The following is a 13,714-nucleotide window of genomic DNA, read 5'->3' on the forward strand; positions in this document are numbered from 1 at the left end:
CTTTAAATCCCCTCGCTATTATTTCAGAACTTCTTTTGATGCCATTTTCAAACTCCCTGTTTGAAGCCCTGACCTTTGCAGCACATTTTCGCAAAGTAGTATTTCTTCAGAAGGAAAGGTAAGTAAGTGTACCGTTAGAAGTACCTAAAAGAAGTACATATGGCTGGGATTCGGTCCAATGATTAGTCCTCGGGGGCCAAATGCTAAAACCCATATCTTACGTAGAAGAAAATCAACTCCTCGTTTATTCGTTTTTCTGACACTGCACCTCCTATGCTGTGTCTTTTATTGAAATTAACTGTTCAGCAAGGGAAGTTTGTTTATCTGCATTCAGAAGCTGTTCATCGGCTTCAGAAAAATAATAAATAAATAAATGCAACAATGTCACACTTGCATAATCTCATATCAATGCAAATACAAAAAGCCAAAGGGTGGAAAAAAGAGTTTTCTCTTTTATTATCATTGCATTTATCTACAAATATCAATCAACTTAAAAACAAGTTCAGAAATAGCGAAGGAGAAAAAAAAACAACAATTATAACTATTTAATTGTTACAGTGTATTTACTGAAAGCATCAGAGAAGAAAGATTGGCCACAAATGAAAAATAAAAAAAATGAATTTCCACCTGCTGACATCACGGCAGAAAATAAATCCACAATCACAAGAAGAAGAAAAATAGTGTAGCTAGAGTCCGATCTTTTTGGTTTTTCAGTATTTGGCAGCAGTTTGCACGAGAAGAATCATTCCAAATTTGAATAATTCACTATGCCAACTTAATTTTTCTTATTTCTTTTTGACTATACGGACATAAGTTTAGCTGCAAAAACAGACCGAGCATCATTTGCAGTGGTCCTTTATTCCAGATCACCGGCCTGGTGAATTGAAAGGAAACTGGAATGCTGTAGATTTATTTTCCTGTGGGTTTGAAGGAAACCTTCGCTAATAAGGAATGTAGAAAGGAAACACATCAGGGAAATGAAAAGTACCTTGCTTGTCGATGCAAAAAGGGGACATTTAGTCAAATATTTGGTCTTTATCGGACTTAGGGGGTGCAGCTGGGACTCACGGCAAGAACTGCAAGAAGCTGTTGGCGTGAAATGAATGGGGGATTTGTCGTAGGGCTTATGGACCCTGGGGGCTACATCCCAACCCAGGTTTGTACCATAATCCTGGTTTTGCTTGTATTTAGAATAAGATGTTTACATGGAACAGGAGGTTCCGGCAGCTCCCAGTGATATGATCCTACTGGGTTCCTGAATTAGATTTGGCTGTTTTTGTGTGTTCTCCTTGTGCTTCTAAAGCGCCGCATGTTTACCCCCGTCTATTTATTTTTATATATTTGTGTGTGTCCCTGGCTGCATAAAGGGAGGAGTGTAATCCGGTAGTTTTCCCAGCATGCACAGAAGAGGCAGGTGTGTCTCTGTGTCTCAGCATGTCTGGATGAAGCCTGTTTTTACACTCTGCTTCTTTTTTTTTTAGCTCCTGGTGTTTGGATATGCCTCGGGAAGGCACTCTCAGGGCGGCCCAAGTTAAATTAAGGGCAAAAACACACCGAATCAATGTCAAACAACTGGCATCAACGAAGCCTGACTGTTGCCTCTCCTCACATCACCTGTATCTGGGCCACACAAAAAAAAAAAAAATTGCATTTGAACACAACGCACAGACTACAGCTGACAGTGGACAAGAATGAACTCTGCATCATAAAGGATTTAATTTGTTTCACCACGAGGTGGCAGTAGTCTGCACTTATCATTAAATTAAAGAAAAAGAAGCAAATTTTACCTTGCATTGTCCCCAGCTGAAAGATTCCCACCAAAAATGTTTTTACAGCTGAAGTCTGGAAGAGGCCAAACTCGCCTGTTTTTTAAATTCTGTTGCACAAGCTAGGATTGCCCCATAGCCTAAGAGGGTTTCAACATTGTATTTTCCTTCCACGCGGCCGATTAGTCGCACCAAAAATTACACGCTCTCTACGGCCAAGTCTCAAAAGCGTTAACTTTACTTTTCCTGTCATAAAACACCAAATCAATAAACACACACGCACACACTATTCTACATATCTGACATTTCACCCTGCCATTTCCTTATCGATTAAGTTCAAAAACGGATCTGAAAAAAAAGAGCTTTTTGAGAGATTCCTATTATTTTTCCAACCAAGTTCAAGTCTTCGTCTGAAAATTATAAACTTGTTTTAATATTAGAGGAAATACTCCCTGGTCCATCAGAGGTTTTTATTTTTCTGGCAGCCGGGCCACACCCTTGACCACATCTTTTGCAAAAATGATACTGTATAACGTTTCGTCTTTTGACATCCAACATATAAATAGAAGTCTCTTCTAGACAACAATCACCACCTTCTCCTACTTTTCTTTGTATGGTTACATTCAGGTCTTTTGGTCACCAATATTTGGTTTAAACAGGTGTTATGAGATCTACAGGCTGAAATTGCTCATCACCTTAAATCCTTGCAGGGCTTCGAGGGAATTCCGACCTTCAGTGCCTTCAAGCTAAATTTGGTCCATAGAATGAAATTTCAAAAGCTATTAAATTGCGCTCCAAGACATAATAGTGTTGGGCACCCATAGGATGAGTTCTAATGGTTCTGACCATTGACCTATCCTTTATTTAACTCCAAAGTCTCTGACTTTGAGTGGATTTGTCTTGGTGTTTATGGAACATGCTCTTTCCTCCCCAGAGATTTTGTTTTAAAGTGCCTCCTTTACAAACTAAAACTGACAATGATATTTAATTATCCAATCTTATTTAATCTAAGAATGTTGAGCTTCCAAGATGATCATATCTATGACCTCTCCCTGTGAAGCCCAGTGTAAGGAGAAACCTTTGGTCATCCAGACAGCACACGGCTGTCTGGATGACTTCATTTAGACCAAACATCTGCAAGAATTCATTCTTCTGTTCTGTATTGTTAGATACAAGTTGCTGAAATAACTTATGTGGCCAAACTGTTTATCCTAACAATGTTCTTACCATCACCCTGTTCATATTTGGCACAGCTTTGTCCTCAGTCTACAGTCCATCTCGTAGCGAGGGAAGTGTGAGGGGTGCTTTTTTTTTTTCACTGCTGTGGAGGGAAAAGAGGCTGTTGTGTTTGAAAATGTTTTAAAAGTTCAGCAGTTTTAAACTGCTGTTTCCTGGTCCTCCCTCTGGATCATCTGGTAATGCTGACGGTTTTCCAGATAGGCAGCCAGCTCGGCATCGTGAGCCTTCTCTGCCCGGTTCTTGGGCGTATCACCCTGATGAGAAATTAAACAAACAAATAAATAGTGACAGAGTTGGAGTGATGTTACATAATGAGTTAATGACTGTAAAAGTTCTGGTCATGTTAGAGCAACCTTTAGCATTCACGGTTAGCTTCATGGAACTTAATGGGAACCCTGGCATAAATATGCCGTATTGTTTGACAAAAATTAGAATTTGTTGTTAAAAAAGGATGATGAATTGTTATTTCTTTAAAAATCACAATTTACAACACATTTTAACCCAGGGGCGCCGCCATTGTTTTATGAGCACAATACATGCTGGGTTGATGATGTAGCGAGATTGCTTGCATTAATTTTGGCTTTCCGCTAAACTTTGGCTCAGTATATATGGCACATATAGTAATAATGCAACACTGTATTGCTTTGGGGTGCAATTTCCAGTCCAAAGTAAACAAATGGACTGATGCTAGTTAACGCAGTTTTCTAGGGACAAGAAGAGAAGAAATGAGTGGGAACATTTTTGTGGAAGCACACAACTTCCTTGTCTGCTGCTTCTCCCTGGATGAATTTAACTGAGCTAAGCCTCTGAAAGACCCCACGGGTGCTGCTAGTTTTGACATAGACTAAAGTCAAACGCCGTGCATACAGTATTCTTTCATAAGCGGACAAAAGGTCTTTGGGAAATAAGTTAACCCGCTTGAAGAAATGCCACAGGCATGAAACGCTGGATGTTCTCCCTCCAGGATGTCAACAACCTGCAGCAACAACAACTGCAGAAGTAGTATCTGATGATGAAAGACCGGCACAGGGAACGATCATGGAGGAAGCTGATGCCAATTTGCCTGGTCAGTTGGCACTGTGGGCCATAAATCTACTGTGAATAGCCGCTGATGAAAAGTGGAGCTCTTAACAAAATATGTTCTCTCTCTCTGTTAGCATAGCAACGCAGCTACCACATGCACACTATGACTTGTGCAAACTCTTGGCTCTTCACATCTCTGTTGGTCTTAATTTCAAAGCTCATTTCGAGTTCAGTCTTCAGCCATATCCTCCTCGCTCAAGTCTCTCTCGGTTTCAAATGAAAAGGGTTGAACTTATGACATATTTTTGCGACGAACAGTAAAATGAACAAGACCGAGTCCAGGTCAACTTCATGACGTCACTACCCAGACAGTGTTGTGATGTAAACAACAATTGAGGCCTATGAGTGGAAACTTTTTATAATAATTTCATAGAAATGGAAATAAGTTGAGAAATTTATTGTAGTTTTTATGTAGCTGGTACAAATAGGACATCATGTCTTGGTAATCAGGGATTTCTCTTACATCAGTCTGGGGCAGGTTAGCAACAATCTGGCCCATCAGTATCTCCCACTTGTAGTTTAGATGATGACCGAGCCAAATAGCTCAAGAGGCATGTTTGCAACAACTCTGGGGCCCACATCTGAATATTTTCCCCAACCTCCTCAAAGGAAAGGAGATTTGAGGTAGCAATGATCGCGCCTGTCCATCATCAACAGAAGTGCCACGCCAGCCAGACAGACGTTTGTTACAGTCATTCACGTCAACGATTGGCCTTTCTTCTAAAGTACACAGCTATAGTGGGGTTTGCGCTCTGGCTGATGCCCAGGCTGATGAATTTTTCAATTTCGCATTATTGAAAAGTTCTGTTGTCGGTGCTGCCTGTCTGTGACTGATTCGGAAAAAAAAAAGAAGGGGGGAGTGGGCTGAGAAACAATAGAATTCATTATCAAATAAACAACCGGTGTCCTTGAGAGGACAGACAGATGTGTATATATACACAAACACACACACTCTCAAAGATGACACATTCTAAGGGGTTGACAGTGGAGGAGGGGCTATTATGCTAAATAACATTCAGAGTTCTGAAAAGATTAGTTGAGTCCAGACTGATTGAAAGACTGAGCATGCATGTGTTAGGGTGTGTGTGTGCCGGAGGCGGGGGGAGGGGGGGATTTGAGCCTTATTTCTAGATGAGTGACAGTGCAAAACAACTGGTTCTGTTTGCATGAGCCATTGAAACAGACAAATGGGGAATGGCACCCTAAGTGGCGACTGCAGAGGGATGGAGAGATAAAACACAGTACTTTGTAGCCGATGCCAAAAACCATAGTCTTCTTTCGAGTTATTTGTCTCGCTTTCCATTCATCTCACTCTCTCCCTGTTTATTTGCCTCTCATATAATCTCTCTCTCTCTCTCTCCCTGTATGTAGGTCACTGCTGAGTCCAGCCAGTTTTGAGCCTGTTCTGTGCGCAAAAGGAAGGGGCTCATTCCTTTTTTCCCCTCATCGAGAACTTGAGCCAATGAGCAGCGGTGCACCAAAGCCGCATGTAAGGCAGCGTCGAACGACTAAAAGTAAAAATGTAAAAAAATTAAAAACTGGGAACACGCTTGACTTGCAGCCAATTTACAGCCAGACTTTGTGAATGATTGAGAAGTGAAATATTCCCATGATGTATCTTGGATGAGGCTTTTTTGTTCCAAGATTATCCTCCAGTCAACTGGTTAAAGATCCGCTCTGAATTTCAATTCTGCATCCAAAGCCAAACCTCAAGGGTTGAGTGTGAAGGTGTTTAGTTCGCTGGATCTTCAGTTGAAGTCCAGAGTGTCGTAGTTTGTGATAAATATTCAATCTGAGAAAACTGAAGCACAATTTTTTGAGACAGTTTTCCATGTTCTGACTGATAAAACAGGGAGAGAGCTGCCTCTATTTGATTCTCCATCTATTCTGCCGTGGTGGAAAAGCCCAGCAGGTAAAAATCTTGGAGGTCCATTATCTAATGGGTTTTGCCCACTTCTATAGAAAAGTACTTTGTGTTTAAGGTAAAGCTCAAGTCTATTTGGCTTGTAATTAATGTCTCTGATAGCCTGCAGCTATGAGCTGTGACAGCTGAGTAGAGCTTGGGGGGTGCCGCCCTAGAATTTTCTGCTGCGGATCTTGCTTTGGGAACCTTCGGCTGCCCTTCGTGGCCAAGTCAGCGATGGGTCAGCTCTTGATTTTTACCGCTTTTCGGAAAGATACTGTTTAAGAATGCCGTTCTAAGAACAACTCAAATGTCTGTTCTAGGAACAACCCTCAGCGAGGCAGTAAGGACAACGACCAACAACCATGACTATGAAATGGGGTTAAATGTTTTTGTTTTCTCCCTGCACCTCTATGCTAACTAACGCATTGAGAAATGGGGCTTCCCAGGAAGCAATTAACGGCCATGGTTTATGAGTTCTACCAGTCACCAAGCTCCAATGTCAAATGAGTTCTTACAGGAGCATAAAAAGACCAAATGCCTCAGAGAAGGGGCTAAAAGGGTTCCAGGAACTGAAGTCTCTGGGTCTTACGTTGTCCGATTGCACCCAGAAACAGCCTAGTTCCTAAAAAGGTTCTGGGCACTGCCAAAAGTTCCTTTGGATTCAATTGCTCTCACCGATAGGTCCATCAGAGTACAACACATTGGTCCTTTAAATCCCTCGGAATTGAGGATTTCAATAATTAATCACAATATTCACATTTTTCAGCCAAAAGAGTTGTAGTATGCTGGACTTGAGTGTGTGTTTTTGTTTTGTTTTATTCATTCAAATGTTTTATTAATTATCCTTTAAGCCCCGCTCTCTGGAGCTTTAGTTACAGGTCTGATCCTGGCGGATACGCCATTGAGTCACAGATAATTGCCAGTCATTGTTCTTTCTTGTTTCGTTCACTCAGTTCATACTGAGCTTCGCAAGGACACACTTTTTATTAATTCATGAGTGAGGTGAGTGGCATACCTCAAGAGTGTTACAGACAGCAACGGGGGTGTTTACATGAGAACCCCAGTAGCAGCACGCTAATGACTTTCAATACTTGGAGGGTGTTTTTTTTTTCTTAATAGATATCTATATTTCCAGGAAAACTTGCAATCGAAGGACAGAAACGGAAGTTTGAAGAGATTTGAAACGTTTTGCACTTAATCTGAAAATTACCCCTCCCCTTGTTTAAAACTATTTCACTCAGATTGCTCTAAAACAGCCGGGCCGTTCTTCTCAAGAACCTACCTGCAAGTCTGTTTTCATCAACGAAGCTCCTGCTTCCACCAGATAGTGACAGATGGTCCTGTGACACAAAGACGCAGCTCTATGGAGGACTGTTTCCCCGCTGGTGGTCGGAGGTGCAGAGAGGAGAGGGAGAGGCAGAGTCAGAGAACAGCGGCTCACATCTTCAGGGAGCGGTGAGCGTCCTACTGCTGTTGTTTTGGAGGGTTATGTTTATTCTCTTTCAAATTATGTAGACGTGCTAGCTTGCCCAGAAGCACACAGAGACCATGCTGGGCCCAAAAGAAAACATCAATGCACGGGCTGCGGTCAAAGCACAAAGTTCCGCAAATTTCTCCCTTACTTCATCCATCACTGTATTCCAGTCGAGGTAATTCACATTTTTCTTGGGTGGAGAAAACTTTCAGGGTTGCGGCAAAAGTTACACAAGTGCCCAGAAAAAAGGTTTTGATGCTTGCCGGCTCAGAAGTACCGTTGGGTTTAACGGTAAATTGGAATTATATGGGGTGTGATGAAAACATTTTGCGGTACACATTTTTAAATCAGCGGCACTATGATTAGAACTTCCGCCTCACAGTAAGAAGGTCACTGGTTAGATTCTGACAGCAAGCCTTTCTGTGTGATTTTGGCATTTTGTCTGTGTGGGTTCTTCCCACAGTCCAAAAACATGCTGGAAGTTCATTGGAATAACTAAACACCCCAGAAGTGTGAATGAAAGAGTCAATGGTTGTATGTCTATGTATCCCCCCAATCGACTGGCGGGTGGGTGAACCCCCCTCTCTCGCCGAGTCAAAGCTGGGATACGCTGGAGAACTCCCTCCACCCTGAGTGATGGAGAAGCGGTATAGTTAATGAATGAATGAACTTGTGTGCTGATGACCTTCAGTTTTAACCTGACAGTCTATGTCCTTTGTTCCAGTTTTTGCCTCATAGTCTGGTTATGGACCCCATTAACACTCGCATTTAATACATTATTGCAGTAAAACCTATATTTAGACATTACTTCAACAATAAGATTATCCAATTTCTGTGTGCTGCATCATGATACTATTCCAGTCTGTGCTACACAGATGGAAGCAGACTAAGTGATTGATAGGAAGATCTACTTACCCTTATATGTAATCTGCTCCTGTGTGTATTTGCCTACAAACGCTAGTTGGGCAACTTTCTCAATCGAGACTGCAGCGTAAACACAATTTCAGCTTTTAATTTGAACTACCTGGCGGCACTATAGGAGCAGTGTTTACTCATGCCTCACAGCAAGAGGGTCCCAAGCTCAATTCCAATGGGGGGCTTTTTTATATGGCGTTGGCATTTTCATCAGTTTCCTCCCACAGTCCAAAAACATGCAGGAGGTTCACTGAAGACCCAAATAGCATGTGAAGGAGAGAGTGAAGAGTCATATGTCTCTATATTTGTCGCGCGATCGATTAGTGACCTCTTGCAGAATAACAGTCAGGATAGACTCCAGCATGCCCGCAACCCCGAGTGTGGGATAAGCGGCATGGATAATAAATGACAAAACCTGTGTTTCAACAGATGGAGAAATCCTCTCGTCCATGAAAAACTACCAAAGGGAGCAGTATTTCACATCCATGTTGACAAATGTCATAAGACCTGAGGGAAAATGCTGCCCGATGATCGTACAAGCCCTAGATCCTTTCACATTGCCAGGTCTGATGCAGGGAATACAGGCAATAATGAGAAAAAAAGTGGCTGTGACAAAGCCGCAGACGGAAAAGCAAAAACTAAAGATTAATCCTTTAAAATCCCAATACTTGAAGTCTGTTAATAAATGAACAGAGCTCACCTTAGTTTTTCAGTGACGTCCAGCAGGTCACCGGGTGCTGCAAAGAGAGACACCGGCAAAACCAGTCACTGAGGGAGATTCATGACAGGCACATCAGAAATAAAAAAAAAACAGGATGATGATAAACACACAAAAAAATCGAATATGAAAATAATTGTGCCTTTCGGAAAATAGAAACACATTTTCCAGAAATAAACAAAGTAATCGATAAACTACATAAAAATAAATTGATCAAGTAGCATCTGAATGAAAAATTAACTATATTTGACTAAAAGTAGGAACTTGATGGTAACACATGCATGCTATGTCTTCACTAAATATGATTATGACTTAAGTACAAGATGAGGCTGGTTGAAATGGCATCTCAACCCAAATATTTTTTTCCTTCAACAATGTTGACGACTTCTTCCTGTTTTTAACTGAACTTGGACAAATCCGGCAAGATTTTTTTTTGTATGTCACTTCTTTTTCTTTTTTTTCTCATGTTATTCCTTTATCCTGCTGATACTACAAATGCAGCATTTGCTTTAAGAATACTGGTAGAAAAGTAAAGAGAAGATTAGATGGAGCTGCATTGTGCCTTTGTAGACCGAGAAAAAGCATACAACATGGTGCCAAGAGGTGAACAATGGTATTGTATGAGGAAGTCTGGCAGAGAATATGTTAGGCTGGTGCAGGACATGTATGCAAGCTGTGAGACAGAGCTGGGGTGTGCTTTTGGTTTGACAGAGAAGTTCAAGGCTGACAGATGAGAGTAGACAGGAATCTTGAGGACCATGATGTTTGCTGACAACATCGTGACCTGTAGTGATAGTAGGGAACAGGTTGAGGAAAGTCCAGAGAGGTGGAGGTATGCTCTGGAAAGGAGAGGACTGAAGGTTAGTGGCAGCAAAACAGAATATATATGTGTGAATGAGAAGGACCCAAATGGAACGGTGAGGCTAGAGCAGGGGTGTCAAACTCAAGGCGCGTGGGCCGGATTAGGACTGTGAACAGGTTTAATCCGGCTCGCAGAGCCAAAAACTACCAGGTTTGAGGAGTGAATTGAACAATAGGTACGTAACACTAGTTTATATGTCATGATTTTACTGATCCGGCCAACCTTAGAATAGATTTTCCCCCGTGTTGCCTCTGAGCTAAAATGAGTTTGACACCCCTGGGCTAGAGGGAGTGGCGTTATAGGTGGAAGATTTTAAGTTCTTAGGGTCAACAGTCCAGAGCAATGAAGAGTATAGAAAAGAGGTGAAGAAACTGGTTCAAGAACAGGTGGAGAGAAGTATCAGGGATACTATGTGATTGAAGAATATCAGCAAGAATGTAAAGAAATGTGTACAAGACAGCTGTGAAACCAGTGATGATGTGTGGTTTGGAGACCGTGGCATTGAAGAAAAGACATGAAGCAGAGCTGCAGGTAGCAGAGATAAAAATGTTTAGTTTCTCTTTGGGAGTGATGAGGATGGATAGGATGAGGAATGAGTCTATCAGAGGGACAGATTATGTACGATGTTTTGGAGATAAGGCCAGAGAAGCCAGACTGAGATGGTTCGGTCATGTGCAGAGGAGGGTTGTGAATATATCGGTGGAGGGTTGATGAGGTTGAAGCTGCCAGGTAGGAGGTCGTGAAAAAGACAAAAGACAAGGTTTATGGACATAGTGAAAGAGGACATGAGGTTACAGAGAATAGGGCTAGATGGAGGAGGTTGATTTGCTTTGGGGATCTCCTGGAGGGAAAAGCTGAAAGGAAAAGAAGCAAATAAGATTCATTTATACTGCAATGTATCCTATTTATCAGTCTTATTATCATTATGGATGGAATATTGCATCTGCTGGAGAAGAGACAGAAACCTGCCTTGGTTGGGTTCAGTTTTGCGTGCTAAATGTGCTATAACAACATTGTTTGATATCAAGTAAATTCATTCTAGTTCAAAGAATGTCATAGCCTCTGCTGCGAACACTTAATAAAACACCCATACTAGTTACCATTGTCAAGGATGTAGCGGACTATCTCCTTGCTTCCTGTGTTGACGGCATGATGTAGCAAACTGCAGCCTGATTCGTCCAACGCTGTGAGATTGTATCCTTTGGAGTGCAGCTCCTGCAGCTATGGGCAAAGGCATAGTTTCAATTGAGTATTTGTTTTCTTCTTCTTCTAAATCCAATTTTCTGTTTGGTCTTCCGGCACATACTGAACAGCTCCTTGTGATCTAATATGTGGTGCAACTTTTGAAATTGTGCACCCTGAATTGTATGGGGGGGGGGGGGGACCCGCAAATCTTACTGACTCTCCTCCCACATCTAAAATCCACTAGTGAACAGTCTGTGCTCACTAGTGGATGTGTTTCATCATGTAAATTTAGCATTGCTTATTCAAGCAGCAAAGAAAAACCATGTACATAAAGAGTCAACAATGTTTTGGGGAAATACTGAAGCATTTCCTTACCTTCTTCAGGTCTTTGTTCCTCACACACTGGATCAACATCTCTGCCAGGAAAAGGTAAGAGAGAAAGAAAGGAAAGTTAAGGATTTTTGATCAGATTGTGACTGAACATACTTTTCAATTTAAAATTGTTTTGTTTTTAACCTTTTGATCTTGACCTTGTTAGACATTTTATTTTTGAATGAGGCTTTTCTGATGGAATTAATTCATGAGCCTTAAAAATAATCAAGTTATGCACACAAAACTTCTCATTTTGATTGAGAGGTGTGGAAAACAAACATCTGCCCATCATTCATCCGGCAGGCCATATTGGAACCATGGATTCTGACAGCTGGCTGTAATGGCCCATGTCTTGAATACCCGGCTTTTTGAGCTTCTCCTCCGTTTGGGCAGCTTCAAGAGGGTAGCATGAAGTTTTACCAATAATTTAGCGATAAATCACAAAAGAAAACTGCAAGCGAATAAAAGGTGTGGCGCTATCACCTGACAATTTGAAAATAATGATATCAAAGTGGCATTGTTATACTAAAAGGCAAGAAATTATTAGGAAAAAAAAACATGTCACACAGATTTACCTGATTTATTTTTCCTCCTAATATTCGTTATAGATGTTGAGAGGTCAGAACAGTGATGTTGCATCAAATGTCTTGCCTTTGAAATATAAATTTTATAAATCATCGATTCAAATTCTGGTTTAATAGTTTGACAGGCTCTGCTCGGCACCCCACAGATTGCCCAGCCCTTCTTCTATCCCGATTTTCTTGTTCCGGCCTCATTCATTGGCAACCAACTAATTAAGGCGTCCGTGCCCGAGAGGTAGATTTAAATGTTCAGCCTTCAAATAAGTTTCCTAAGTGTTGGTGTTTGAATATAATCAGCAGATGTGAGTGGAACCAAGCGCCCCGGGTGTTTCAGACAAGCGGCAGGGTGACAGAAGCGCAACACCGCGCCTCGACCGGGGAATTAGACAAAGCCCTTCAATGGCATCATTTACATGAATATCCTATTTGTAAAAAAAAAAAAAAAACTTTCAGAAACAGAGACGCACGCACATACAAACACAGTATTTCAGTGTCATCGGTTGAAGCGCAAGTTGTGTAGGCTGAAGAAGCCTGAGATATGAGATGAATGTTTATTAGGTTGACCTCAATACATGCTCTCTCACCGCCCCTCTCTCTAAATAGCAGAGTCCTAATCCAGTTATGTTAGGCTTACTGTGTGTGTGCATGTGCGCGTGTGTGTGAGAGAGAAAGAGAGTGTGAGAGAGAGAAAGAGCGAGCAAGCAAGAGAGAGAGAGGGAAAGAGAAAGAGAGACAAGGACAGAAAGAGAGTGAGAGTGTAGACATCAAAAACCACTAAGAGCTTTCGTGGCTTCAAGACAAATCAAGAACAACACATACAAACACACACACACACACACACACACACACACAAGCAAAACATACTCCATGAAACGCAACACACAGTCCGCATGTAGGAATTAAGCAAATTTAGCCTAGGGGAGGAATTAAGCAGAGAAAATGAGAGGCAGTCTTAAGACAAAAGAGGGGGAAAGCAGAGAAGAGGGGGAAATGAGTTAAGAGAAGGGAAGAGAAGGAAGTTGGATGCAGGGGCCAAGAGAGGACAAGCAGAAAAGAGATGAAAGGATGAGAGGACGGAAGGGAATGAGGGGATGGAAGAGGAGTGAAAAAGAAGAGAGTAAAGAAGAGTGTGCACGCACGCACGCTCACACTCACACACACACGTCACTTGCTCCAGTGAACTCCTCAATTTGATGCAGTCAAACCTGCCTGACCTTCAGGGAGGTGCAGCCTCAAAAATAGAAAACATGAGTGTGGAGACAGAAGGCGTCTAAACTGCTGAAACGCGGGGAGCTAATTGGAGCCTGTAAGGTTGGGGCTGTCTGGCCAGATCCCGGTGGGACGCCTACACCAGAGGGGGACGCCGCACGCCAAGGAACGTGGCCTGATGGATACAACCAACCCGATACAGACGGGCTCCCAGTGTTGCGGAAACGCATACAGGTGACACTCGGGTGGAGAGGCAATTTTATTTGACATCTAGTCACAGTTTTGGACCTGTTCAGGAACCTCCTGTTTCAATAGATTATTGCTGACACTTTATGCTAAAGCACGACTAATTCTTTATTTGCACATCAGACCCAACCCCGATTACTGCAGTTATATAATAAACA

At 41.9% G+C, this 13,714-nt stretch overlaps 1 protein-coding gene across 5 annotated transcripts in view; it reads right to left on the bottom strand.

The window, feature by feature from the left end:
- Positions 1-430: 430 nt before the first annotated feature.
- The window catches only part of LOC147233206 (diacylglycerol kinase zeta-like), a 126,708-nt gene continuing 113,424 nt past the window's right edge, over positions 431-13,714 (bottom strand). For all 5 annotated transcript variants that reach the window (XM_086147802.1, XM_086147801.1, XM_086147800.1 and 2 more), the window contains 5 exons: positions 11,524-11,564; positions 11,064-11,184; positions 9,084-9,120; positions 7,277-7,376; positions 431-3,259 (listed from right to left, as the gene is read on the bottom strand). In XM_086147802.1, the coding sequence (XP_086003928.1) occupies positions 3,143-3,259; positions 7,277-7,376; positions 9,084-9,120; positions 11,064-11,184; positions 11,524-11,564 (416 nt within the window). In that variant the 3' untranslated portion in view covers positions 431-3,142. The remainder of the gene's footprint in view (positions 3,260-7,276; positions 7,377-9,083; positions 9,121-11,063; positions 11,185-11,523; positions 11,565-13,714) is intronic.

This window comes from Fistularia commersonii, chromosome 6 (assembly GCF_037954325.1).
Source record: "Fistularia commersonii isolate RoL2024-O1a breed Wild chromosome 6, RoL_Fcom_v1.0, whole genome shotgun sequence".
Lineage (NCBI taxonomy): Eukaryota > Metazoa > Chordata > Actinopteri > Syngnathiformes > Fistulariidae > Fistularia > Fistularia commersonii.